Consider the following 13,144-nt stretch of genomic DNA (forward strand, 5'->3'; position numbering starts at 1 on the left):
TCTCCAAATAGTCTTCCAAAATAAAATTTCTCATGGAGTGAGACAGCCTCTGTTTATCTAAAGCTTTACAGTCAGTCCCCTCCAAGTCCATTATTCTGTATACTGTTTCATGCACTTTGGAGAGAACAGAGAGAGAAAGAGAGAGAGAGAGAGGTTTCTTATCCAGAAAGATTTGTGAAATCAACAGAGGAATACCATGAGAATTATCTAGGTTTGGGTGAATCTGTCAGTGTCCCTTCTTTGTCACTAAAGTTGCAATCCTATGCATGTTTAGAATGAAAAAAAAAACCTCCTATAACTCCCAGCATTCCCCAACCAGCATGACTGGCTGGGGAATGCCTGGGGTTGTAGGACTTTTTTTTTTTCCTGTCTCAACATGCATAGGATTGTGCCCTGTCACTTTTGCACAGATGTATGCTTGAGTGTGCACTTTCAGACATGCAGCCTTGACACTTGAAAGGATTTTTTTTTTTTTTTACATTGATAACTGAGCATCCCAAAGCTTGGCACTTTAAAATTTAAGGGGATTTGAAGATTAAAGACACAGTTGCTTAATCCAAGAGTCATTTATTGAGAGGAATTAAAAATTACATTCGACAGATCAGACTAAGACAATAAGCACTGTCTAAGGTTATTTTTCATTCATACAGAGTGCCTGTTCTAATTATTAAAGCAGACACATTAAAAGCAATAGTTTTGTGTAATTGACTAGCAGGGGGTGGGGTGGGTAGGGGGAGATGAAGCTTTAGCAGTGAGGAGGAGGAGGGAATGGCAGGAGAAGGGAAGTAGTTGAGCCTGTCAGAAAAGAGAGGCAGCCATGCTTATCTCTATGATGACACAAGCCTGGAGAAGAGAGAGAAAAAGGAGCAGAGAAAAGCTGGCTGGGGTCTCCAGGAAAGTGGGGGGTACTGAAGGATGGAAGGGGGATATGGTAAGTGAATGGACTTGTCGGGGAGAGGTTCATATAGGAGGTTTTTTTTTTAACCTATCCATATCTGCACAATTTCATCCCCCCCCCCCCAAAAAAAAAGAATTTGTGGGCTGTGAGGGCCACAGTGGAGTGGGGCGGGGGCCACCTGTACTCCACCCCTCATCTAGAATGCCAAAGGAATTGCAGTGCTACTGCGTGCATGTGTACTCTTAAAAGTACTCCAAATCTCCTCCAAACCCTAAGTAGGGACAATATATTACCTGGGACTGGTACAAGAAATTAGAATAGGAGCATGAGAAGTGCTCGCGAGGGGCCGTAGCCCAGTGGCAAAGCACCTACTTTACACACAGAAGGTCCCAGGTTCAATCCCTGGCATCTCCAGGTAGGGCTGGGAAGGAATAATCCTGCCTGTAAGCCTGGAGAGCCGCTGCTGCCAGCCAGTGTCGACAGTACTGGGCTAGATGGACCAACGGTCTGACCCAGTATAAGGCAGCTTCCTATGTTCCTTAGTGCACAGGATAGAATTTATATCTCTCTGGTCGAGTATGCCACCCCCAGACTTCTTGGAATTAGGTTCCTAGCTAGGTCACGATTGCAACCATGCCCTGAATGGAACGTTGACCTTGCACAGTGGAAGTGTATCCATTTTCCTCTGCTTTATAATGGAGTCGATGCATCTGATCAGCTCTTCCAACTGCAACCATACTTTACCCTTTTATATCCCCTTCGTCTCCAGTGTAATGTAAATGAAATCAGGGTTCCCCATCCGTCTCCGGGAGAAACATCCCTTTATGCATTTAATCATTCAGAAACAGTTTGTACAACAATTCTACGCACTCTGTCTGTGAGCACTGTTCAAGTGACTGCATTTGCAAGACGTACCACAGAGCACCTGCACATTGCCCACAATGGAATGCCCTTGTGTGTTTGTTCTGGTGGCATAATGGAAGAGAACATGTGATTCAGTTCCACAGTGACATGTTTCAAGAAATACAGGGGGCACCCAGGTGTTAAATCTTATTTTTCAATAAGGGGCATGTGTTTGGTGAGAGCTATAGATAAGATTTGGCATCCTTGGGCTGAAATCCGTGCACTTGAACATTTGCTTGCAGAATTGACTATTTGATTGCATTGCTTCCTGTCTGTGCTTGCAAAGAGCCAAGACTCAGTCTAGAGCAGGGCGGGGCGGGGTGGGTTATGTGAAAGGGGGCAGTCCCAAAGGGGCTATCTGAATTTCACCACCATCTGCATTGCTACTATTATCATTCCAGTGGACACATCTCCAGATAAGCTAGTGGTGATACAAGAGCACTGAACTCCAGAAGTGAGGAGCATTCAGTTTCAGTGTATACTCTGTAATGGTCCTCATCTTGAATATATCTAGGGCCCATTCACCTGGTGGTCATATAACCAATGCAGATATCAAAGTGTCTGAGGGGTTCACTATATCTGGATACTGCTGGCACAAAAATAGGGGTCTCTTATATACTAATTGCACTTTTCCACCTTCTTTTTGTTCTAGCAAGAACGACTCCAGTTGGACCGGCTGAAGAACCAACTTTCTGATGCCATTCAGCGATATGGCTCAGTGCAAAAGGTAAAGGGCAATTCTGAAGTTGTATCTTCAAAATAAGCTGATTTGGAATGGATAGGAGTACGTTGTTTTTCTAGGCTGCTTGATTTCTAGGCTGTAAACAGACATGCCACTTGTGGCCCTCCAGATGTTTTGGCCTACAGCTCCCATCAGTCCTAGCCAGGATAGCCAAGGATGAGGCATGATGGGAGTTAGAGGCCAAAACATCTGAAGTGCTGCGAGTTGCCTGCCCCAGACATAAACCATGGTTAAGAGCTGACCGGAAACCAGGATGTGAGACCATGGTTGCAGCTGGATTTGCCAACTGTGATTTGGATTAACCAGAATGAACATTGCATCTGTAACAGCAAATCGTGTTTAAAGCTGTTTCCCTGCTTCCTTGTTTGCAAAATGGTGAGTCTGTCTAGTATGTTGTTATACATGCCTTCCAGGGACAAGAATTTAGATTGACAAGCTAAGCCAGAGTTTCACTGTCTGTGTTTCCCAATTATAAAAAAAGAGATGATAACGGGGCCCTGAAGACAGGAGGGAGGAAACATTCAGACAAGTAAGGACCAGATACAAGTATCATCATCTAAGGCAGGCAAAGGACAGTTCCCCAAACACCATATAGTAGGCAGATGAGCCAGAAGGACGGGATAAAGAGTTTTAGGGCCACAGACAACAATTCTGAGGCTGCGAGCAAGAAAACAAATTGTTTCATCATTGGCTTGTTACCACTGCCAGGGCATTATAGTCCAACTTGGAGGCCCCAGAGTGGAGCTTCACCTTCTGGGCCTACAGCACTGCAAGTGAAAAGACCAGTGTTCTTTGCAGGTATTGACTCCTTCTTGGTGGCAGAGTTTGGTCTGAGGGTATCTGATCTGTGGATGCTCTCCTGGGCATTCTTAGTTCTAAGAGGAGTCGTTTGTCCTTTCTTCACAGTCCATAGCCAAAGGCACATCTTCAGTGTTCAGGGGCTAGGTGCATAATCTAGAGTCAGCAGGTCTACCCAGGAAGGTCCAGGGAGTGAGTCCATCTACTCCTTGCAGCTACTACTGCTCAATACCATGGATCTGAGGGCTCAGTGCCCAGGGACATGACAGGAATGCAGTGCAGTTCATTCAGGCAAACATTCAGGTTTCCAAGGTTAGTGTGGCATGCAGAATCGCAATCTGGGAAGGGCTCCTAACTCAGAGCCGAGTTGCTCAGACAGAAGACCAGACCCCAAGGCAAAGGCTTGGTAGAGCCAGGTGGAGCTGTGCTGATAGACTTGAGTCTGCCCCTTCTGTTCTCTTCAGTGAGCTCTGTGGTACATTATCCAAATTGCAGCTTGGAATATGCCCCTGCCCACATAGCCTGTCCCATTGGGTCCTCTGTGACATAGACTATAAAAGGTTTCCCTTTTGCATTGGAACTTTGCCTGAGTAAGAAGGTCTTTCATATGGCAGTGAGTTCCTTTACGTTCCTTGGCCCTGACTCAACTCCTGGTTCCCAGCTCTTAGCTCTGCTGTGACATCTGCTACTGTCTCAGACTTGACAACATCTCGATCAATTTTTGTTCCACATGAACTTCATATTGTGGTGTGTCCCATTCACATTTCTGGCAAAATTGTATTTAAGGTCTTTTATTATTATTTTCTTCTGAAATGTTCCCATCGTCATGAATATCCCTACCTTATATTTTTATTCCAACTCTTCTAAACGTGCTGGATTGATGTATTTGGAGACGATATATTTGTTGATGCATGCATGTCTTTCATGACTGTTTCTTTTCCAGTACATGTTCCATCTGTAGCTAAGCATATTATTTTCTACACACACGTACACGCGCGCGCGCGCACACACACACACACACACATATTACAGTGTGCCAAAATTATCCTTTGCATTCCCCCCTGCCATGGACTGGTTGCATCAGGGGGCTGTTCTTGAGTGGCAAATTGCTACTTCCCCACACTTGCAGCTGTTACTTTTAAAATGCACAGATTGCTTTTGATAACCCTGTCGCCTTTGAAGTTTAAATTATTTCTAGTTTCTCAAAGGCCTACCCTTTCAGAACAGTTTCCCCCCTGTTCCCAGATCATACGGTTAGCTCATTTCCCTCTTCATTTTTTAAAAATATGAATAAATAAGATCCTAATGCATTTCAATTCTATCTTGACCAGTAATTCAATATATGTATATATATATTTTTCCCCCCTATTGGCAGAAAATTGCAGAGAAATCCAAAGCCCTGCTTCCCAAGAGACAGAGAAATAGGAAGCAGGTAAGTACAGTGTCGATTCAGTTTACAACATATTTTGAGCAGAGAGACCAACCTCCAATTCCCTTCTTGATAGTAGCTACCAAAATTTTGCATGGTACAAACTGTTTCTTTTGGCTCGCTTCGTTGCTCGTCATTCTTGCCTCCTAACTGCGCCTCTGTCTGAAGCAAAGGAAAGAATTGTGGAAGTTCTATGGCTGGGCTGGCAGTTGCCCTCTGTCAGGGGTGTTGAGCCTCTGGCCTGCAGGTCAAATCTGCCCCACATCTGTTCCCAGTCTCGCTCACCAGGGGTCTCCAGATGGCCGCACGGCTTTCCTCTTGGCTGCCAGTCACTTGATGGTTTCCTGGCTTTTGCAAGTTTTTCTCCCCATTCTAAAAGGTTGAAATTAGTGCTGTGCCGAAAATTTCTCCCACATTTTTTCAACCATTCTCATTCAATTTGGTAGAAGAGAAATTGCTTTTGAAAACAAGTTCGATGGTGAAGAAATTTCAGAGAAATTCTCATGGGTTGGGTTTGGGGTTCTTGGGTTGATTTTAGGATGTGGCTGAGGAGTGAGCACAGGTGTCCTGTTTTTTCATTGTACGATCGTCTCTCTGGGAGTCTTTACCCTCCTCAGCTTCCTGCACTTCAATTAAACCCCAGTTTAAGGCACCGTGAGGTAATTCCTCCCATAGGGCTTTTTCAGATCAGGATGTGCAGGCAGCCTGGGAGGCTAGCTGTGATGAGGTAAGCTGAAAATGCCACAAAAATGCATTATAAAATACCTTGAGAATGAGGCAGAACAAGGGGAGCCTCTTTCATGTAAAGAGAAAACGTTCAGGAAATTGGAGGACAGATTTTGGCAGAGCACTAACTCCACCTCATCCTTGGAGCTGGACACAACACTGCCCCCGCCCCCGTCACACTTGCATTGTGGTGGATGCAAACTGGGGGCCAGCTTGCCAAGACAGTTGAGGCTGTTGCAGCAACCCCCCCCAAAAAAAACCTTGCCCAAAAGAAAGAAGCTGTGCTACAAGCCCTGCCAATGGGGAGCCCTACCTGGGAGAAATGGTTGAGAATTTCTCCTCCCCCTGGAGAAATTCAGTGAAATTGCCTCCCAGATTTCTCTGCCCATGAGTGAAGTGGGAGAATTTTGAGACGCCATTTGCCCACAGCTCTAGTTGGAATGCCTCTCCTCAGGCTCCATTCCTGGCAAGGAGAGTTCTAAGCTGTCATGCTGGTATTTTTGATACTTTGGCCCCACTCATTTTGCATCTGGCCCTCCTCCTTTAGTTCTACCCACCACTGGCATGTGGCCCCCAAGAGCTTCCTTAAATTGAATTCAGCCCTCAGACTGAAAGAGGACCAACACCCCTTGCTCTGCATTGTCATTCACTCACCTTGGCAAAGATATACTTTCATGGATACAAAGATATTTACAAAGGTTTAAGGCTTTATTACTTATGTACAAAGCCCTAAACAGCTTAGGACCAGGATACCTGAGGGAGTGCCTTCTCCCTTACCAACCTGCCCAGTCACTGAGGTCATCAGAGGGTATGTTCCTGGTGGTTCCATGTGGACCTATGGCCTGATTGGAGTCAAACAAGAGAAGAGCCGTCAGTGGGGTGGCCCCCATTCTTTGGAACTCCCTGCCCCTGGAGGTCAGGCAGGCACCAACACTGGGTTGTTTCCGGCACCTTCTGAAAACAGCACTCTTCCAGGAGGCATTCCTTAATTGACCAGCCACGGTTTTTATTGCCATTGTGTTTTTAAACAAGTGTAATTTCAGTGTGGTGTTTCAATCTTTTTATGCTCTTTCTGTTTTATTTCTTGTGGTTACAACTCCAAAATGTGTTCTAGATATGGAGCAGTACACAAATATTGTAAATAAACAAACAAACAAACAAACAGTATTTCCATACTGTTTATTTCTCAATAAAGTGTCATCTATCCACCCACCTTGGCGAAGATGAAGCACTTAAAGTTTCTGTGACTTCAGTGTTGTCATTTGAGCAGATCCCCCCCCACATTTTTTTAATCTGCTATAACTCCCAAACCCCTGCATTTATCCTTCTGAAATTTTATAGGTTACTTTCTTATGGGCACCTCCACAATGCGTGCATAAAACCACAATGGGGGCACAAATACTTTTTACTCCCCCCTCCGTCAACTTTAAAGGAGCATAGCACAAAACTTCCTGCACCTCTTCTTCTGAGACATTGAATGTTTCATCCCTAGGGACACCTCTGTTATGTACTTTCATGCAAGTGGCCCACAAAAATCACAAGTGGATAAGCAAATCCTTAAAAAAAAGAAATCTGAACTATAAATGCTGCTTTCTCTCTCTCTCTCTCTCTCTCTCTCTCTCTCTCTCACACACACACACACACACACACACTCACACACACCTTTTGGTTTGTAATTCGGCAGGACCACGCCCATCAAAAGAGGGGACAATGCCAACAAGTTCCATCCAATTCTACCTAGTAGTAAAGTTGTTATCAGCAATTCTCATTAAACAAAAACAAATCAAAATAACACAGACACACACACACACACACACACAAAACCCTGCACCTATTTGTCCAATGTTTGCCAGGCTTAATACATTCAAAAGGAATGACTATGCCTGGAAATTTCAAAAAAGTTTTGCCAAAAGCTCTGTGTGTGTGTGTGTGTGAGAGAGAGAGAGAGAGAGAGATTGCCATTTGTTAATTGCCAAATGATATTCAGTGTGGATTAATGAAGATCTGGAGCTCCCAAAACAGGGTTCTGATTTGGGCCCGAGTTAACTTCGGTGACCCCTGAAGTAGTCTGAGGCAAGTCAGCCCGTCTTCTCAGTTGCCAAAGCAGGGTCCAAACTGAATCCTGTGATAGCTGCACAGCCCTCATAGATATCATGCATTTAAAACCAAAACCAAGGAGATAGCTAACATAATGGTTCACACAAGCATCTTCACGAATGGAAAAAGTTGGGGTGGAGGGCAGGCACAGATGGGGATTGGTAAAAGGGGAAAAGTTTGAACCATCCCATACACTCCTCACTCAAAGCCTGGCTTGAGACACATTAACTTTTGTAATGACCCAGGTAGGATTTCCCTGGGAGAATTGGGTGGGGGAAGGTGAACCCTCCCTTCCATCCACTGATCCTCCTTTGCAAGTGCTATCAAAGCCCTCTAAGGCTATCAATGGTTACTAGTCCTGAAGGCTCTGTTCCACCTCCAGAATCAGGGGCAGTATGCGTAAGTATACAACTTGCCGGGAACATGGGTGGGACGGTTCTGTTGCACTCATGCTCTGCTTATGGGTTTCCCTTGGGTAGCTGGTAGGCCACTGTGTTCAGAATGCCGGACAAGATGGACCCTTGGCCTTATCCAAGAAGGCTCTTCTTATAACATAACGTTACTGGGGGAATTCCCTTGTAGTTCTGACTGTAGGAGTGGTGATCCAGAAGACTGCATTCCAGTTCAAAAGTACACACATTCCTTTAAAAAAGGGGTGCACATTTGAACAGGGCTTTCCATTATGTACACCTGTCATCTTGCAGGCATGCTGATTTGCATCCGTTATTCCTTCTTGATCTCCCTTTTCTAATACATTTCCCCCTCATTCCTCTGTAAAGCCAGATAAAACCAGGAAATTGAAGGTATAAAACCTGTGCTGCTGTTCAAGCAGTGTTACTGTTGATTTCATTTCTCTCATGTACAATGGCCAGGGAATTCACAAAACACGGCACCCTCAGCACCAGTAATCTGTGTGCATTGTGAATCTATTGAAGCAGTAAAGTTAACACCCTATATAACAATACAAGAATCCACATCTACCCGGAGGTGGGAGATGACTGGCATTTCCTTAGGAAACACAAACACGCTTGTTTAGAGACTAGTGTTGGTAAAATATATTGATTTTGCATACAATAAGTAGTGTTGTCCATTTTTGGCATCAAGAGTCCCAGCAGGTCCTGAAACAACACCTCTGGCATGAACGGGGCCAATTGGCATTACTCAAAACAAGAAGGTTTACAGCTGTACATTGAGCAGATTTTAGCATGTGGTGAAGCCAAGATATGCCTTGAAATGTGAGTTGAGTGAGAGTATGACCATGCAAGCCCCAAATCTTATATCTTAATATGAGGCTTTAGAAAAGATATAATGGCCGAAATACAACATCTAGGGATAGTGCAGGCGTCTGGTTCAGGCTTGAAGCTTGGCGGATTACTGCCAGCTTGGCCCCCTGGATGCCAGCTCACACATCCCCCCCTTCAGCCTTCCTGACCTGGCACACACCGAGTCAGGCAAGCTCGCAGTTTTCTGCAGCCCACCAGCCCCTTGCAGTCTCCTTGCATGGAGAGAATGAGGGGTTGGTGTGTGGTGACAAGACTCCTGCCCACACTGCCTGTCAACCCCTCACGGTCTCCTTCCTTGCAAGGAGACATGAGCGGCTGAGAGTGGCGGGGGCAGGAGTCTTGTGCTGCTGGCCAACCCTTCATTCTCTCCTTACACGGAGGAGAGAACGAAGGGTTGGCAGGCAGTGACCGGGACTCCAGATGCTGCCATTTTGCACAAAATGGGGGCTGGCTGGGCTTTCCCCGCAAATCCCCCATTCTGCGCAAATGGCAGTCATAAATCAGGCCATTTATGCAAAATGGCCTAATTTACACCTGTAAAGTTGCGTAAATGGCCCTATTTATGGCCGCCATTTGCGCAAAATGGGAGATTTGCGGGAAAAGCCTAGCTGCCGCAGCGCGCAAAGTGGTGGCCACCAGAACAACGGGATGCCTCACGCTGCTCGCCGAGTGCTTGTGGAACGTCTGGCGGCTTGCCCCTTGCACCAAACAGGGTCAGGCAGCTGACAGGGGTCCAGCGCACAGTGGCAAGTTAGGCCATTCCTACCAACATCAACTTGGCGGGAGGAATTGCTGTGCTGGTGGAGCTCTGATGCCTTTTCCTGGTATGCAAGCAGTTGAGGAAACACTAGCAGAGCACTTTGTAAACCTACCAACTACAACCAGTTTTGCAAGCGGCTGCATTTAGCTGTATTCTCCCTTTGTGCGTAGTTTAGAACTTGGTCTCTGCTAGTGCAGCATCATTTGCTTCATTGAGGAAAGCAGAGTGGCTCAAAGTATGTGCAGAGAGAATACAATTACCCAACCAGATTCCATATATCTGGGACAAGTGGGAAGGGCTCGGTTTCAGAGCAAGGGAGGCTTAAGCCCTGGCACTTCTGCCTTTATGGACTGAGCGTCAGGTAGAATGTATGAGAATATTGTTCCTGTTTGCAGATCATGCAACCCTGAATGTGAACACAAGCCGGAGTACAGTTCTTGACTTGTTTGTTTTTTGAAATTTCCCATTTCCAAAAATGGGCGTTTGTGCAAACGCACATTTCTCTCCAAAGTCTGCATTTTCAGGCTTTAGCCTATGGGGGGGAAACTGCACATTTTGAGTACACGCTTTTAAAAATGAGCATTTATCTGATAGGGAAAATGAGGCATCTGGCAACATAAACAAGGCGAAATGAGCTTTGAGGAGGAATTTGAGCTTCGACATTGCATGTTCTCCCATCCCCAGCACCATGGAGCCTACCAGGGGGAATTGGGCTCCGTATGTTAGAACTGGGTTGACACTGCTGTACAAGATGATATTTTAAAAGGCATGCATGCAGTTGTTGCACTTCCAAATGAAAAGCGGGGGGCGGGGGTGGCGGTGGCTGGATGATCATGATGCTTCTCAATCCCCCTAAGCTCTTCTGTTCTGCTTCCACCAACCTGCGTTTGCGACGGCTTTAAATCAAGTCTCGCCCCCTGCCAAAAGGTCACACGGTTACCAGAGAAATAAATGGGAACCCTCATCCAGCTTGTCATCTCATTTCGATGTGAAATGCAGCATTATTTTAATACCCACAGAGATGGATTATTGAAAGGGAGGGAAATGGTATTCTTCTAAACCCTCCTTGGCTGCGGCATTTATAACATGATTAAAGGTGAACGCTGCCAGTTGCTGGTACCTCCTCAGCCCCTATCTCTTTTGCTCCCTTCCTCCACCCCAGAATAATATTACGGAAGTTAGGTAGCCCCTTATGCCACTGGAAGGAATATATGGGCCTTCAGAAAAGAGCATTATTTGGAGCCAAAGACACCAGTGGGTTTAGTAGCACTTTGGAGGGCGCACTCCGTTTCCTCCCTGAGGCATCAGAGCTGGGGTGGTGGGAACCATACTACTTCCTCCCCCCCTCCCCCCTTTCTCCCTGGACTCTTGCAACAAATGTTCTATCTGAGCTATGGGAGAACCTTTCTTAGCACTAGCCTGCCTGGCTTTCAGACACGCTCCTCCCTTCCATTTCAAGGCCCCATATGGAGGGGTTAAATTGCCCTCATCTTCCTCCTCCTCCTTTGTCATCACCACCTTCCTATCTGAGCTGCGAGGGCATCCTCTTTAACCGCCCTTGCCTTAAACACCCAGTAAACACTATTTTCCCCCTAACAACCCTATGAGGCAGGTTAAGCCAAGGGAGTGGGTGACTAGCTCAAAGGCACCCAGCAGGCGCAGTGGCTCTCCACTGTCTCACACTGGCTTGTGGGTGCTTGACCCCAAGGCTACTTGGCAATAGGGATGTCAGAGAATTCTGCCACGGATCTTGGGGAGGCCGAATGCCAGCACATTCGGCCCCCCGAAATTGGTGGCGGAATGGTCTGCTCCCCCCGCCCCCCCCCCGGGACGGGACTTACCTTGGACGGATCTTCCTGGCGGTGGCGGCACCGGCGGTGGCTCCAGCGGCGGTTCGGCGGCTGCGGCGGCCAGTCTTCCGACTGGCTGCCTCCGCCGCCATTTCCAGTTAAAAAAACAAACAAAAAAACAAAAAAAGTGATAGGCTACGTAAAGATTTACGTAGCCTATCACGGCTAGATTTTTAAAAAACACTGTGATAGGCTATGTAAATGTTTACGTAGCCTATCACGGATGATTTAAAAGAAAACAAAAAATGCGCGTACGCAAATGGTGGCGCCCATGGGCGCCGCCATTTTCATTCCTTATTTTGGCATGTCTTAGTCTGCGTAAATGTTTACGTAGACTAAGACGGCGAAAATAAGGGGAACGCAAATAGCGTAGACGCTACGCTATTTGCGTTTCCCTTATTTTTGCCATCTTAGTCTACGTAAATGTTTACGTAGACTAAGACGTGTCAAAATAAGGAACGGAAATGGCGGCGCCCATGGGCGCCACCATTTGCATACGCGCGTTTTTTGTTTTCTTTTAAATCATCCGTGATAGGCTACGTAAACATTTACGTAGCCTATCACGGCTGACTGCAGGGATGTAAACGGCGGTGGCTACGGCCACCACCATTTGCGTCCCTGCTAGCCAGCGGCCGGAAGTCCGGCCGCTGGCGGAGCCGGTCGGTGGCTCCGCAGAATCCCTGCGGAGTGGAGCTGGCTGGCCAGAATTTTGGGGGGGAGGGACAGAGCGCCTCCCCCCCCAGCCAGAATTTCGGGGGGAGGGACGGAGCGCCTCCCCCCCACCACGAATGTCACCCTTCAAAAAGGTAAGTGACTTTCGTACATCCCTACTTGGCAATAGCTTGACCAAGCCCAGCGAGGGGACTCTCTGCCTGTTGAACAAACGACCTCCACCCTGGAAGATGTACTACAGATGGGTGAACATTTTGTTTCAATTCATTCTTGATAAGAATCCGCACATTTCTTCATATTCAGAATGGAAATAACTTGAGTTATGTTCTAGGGTTTTGTTTTGTTTTTAATGAAACCAAAGCTGTTAGATTTCTCCATCCAGGCTGAGGGCTTTGTGAACTTAGCTCTTAAACATCCGGATTGAGATCCGTGTGTATCCAGCCACATTTGTGATGCTCTGTTAGGGTTGTCCTCTTTCTTTCTTTCTTTCTTTCTTTCTTTCTTTCTTTCTTTCTTTCTTTCTTTCTTTCTTCACAAGCTCCTCATCTTTAAAAGCTGCGTGGCAGGCAGGTGCAACATGAGTCTCTTTTCTTTTTCAGCCCCTCCCTGCAAAGGGTGAGAGCTGAGTGGAGTGGAAGGAATAATGCTTCACAGAAATATGGATCTTCTGCACTAGTGCAGTATGGAAAAGAAATAGCTCCTTTATATGGAGAAGTTGGCACAGACCAACTTTTCTTTTGGGAAGGGACTGTTACTCAGTGGTAGGGTACCTGCTTTGCACACAGACGGTCCTGGGTTCAATCACTGGCATCTCCAGTTCAAAGAGGGGAGCAGAACCACAGGCCTGGCACACCAAATCCAGCCTGCCAGGGGTCCCAATCCAGTCATCTGAATTTTCCCAGATGAAATTTCCCCTGAGCACCATCTATTTGGTGGTTCGCTTTTGTGCAGCATTTCCTCCCAATTCTAAACGGTTGAAGTCCATC

At 46.5% G+C, this 13,144-nt stretch overlaps 1 protein-coding gene across 34 annotated transcripts in view; it reads left to right on the top strand.

Moving 5' to 3' along the window:
- TSNARE1 (t-SNARE domain containing 1) overlaps positions 1–13,144 on the top strand; it is a 579,510-nt gene that overhangs the window by 257,847 nt on the left and 308,519 nt on the right. For all 34 annotated transcript variants that reach the window (XM_084848631.1, XM_084848635.1, XM_084848636.1 and 31 more), the window contains 2 exons: positions 2,454–2,528; positions 4,717–4,773. In XM_084848631.1, coding sequence (XP_084704757.1) covers positions 2,454–2,528; positions 4,717–4,773 — 132 coding nt within the window. The remainder of the gene's footprint in view (positions 1–2,453; positions 2,529–4,716; positions 4,774–13,144) is intronic.

Source organism: Heloderma suspectum, chromosome 4 (genome assembly GCF_057233095.1).
Source record: "Heloderma suspectum isolate Gila_16-S chromosome 4, 16-S_ref, whole genome shotgun sequence".
Classification (NCBI taxonomy): domain Eukaryota; kingdom Metazoa; phylum Chordata; class Lepidosauria; order Squamata; family Helodermatidae; genus Heloderma; species Heloderma suspectum.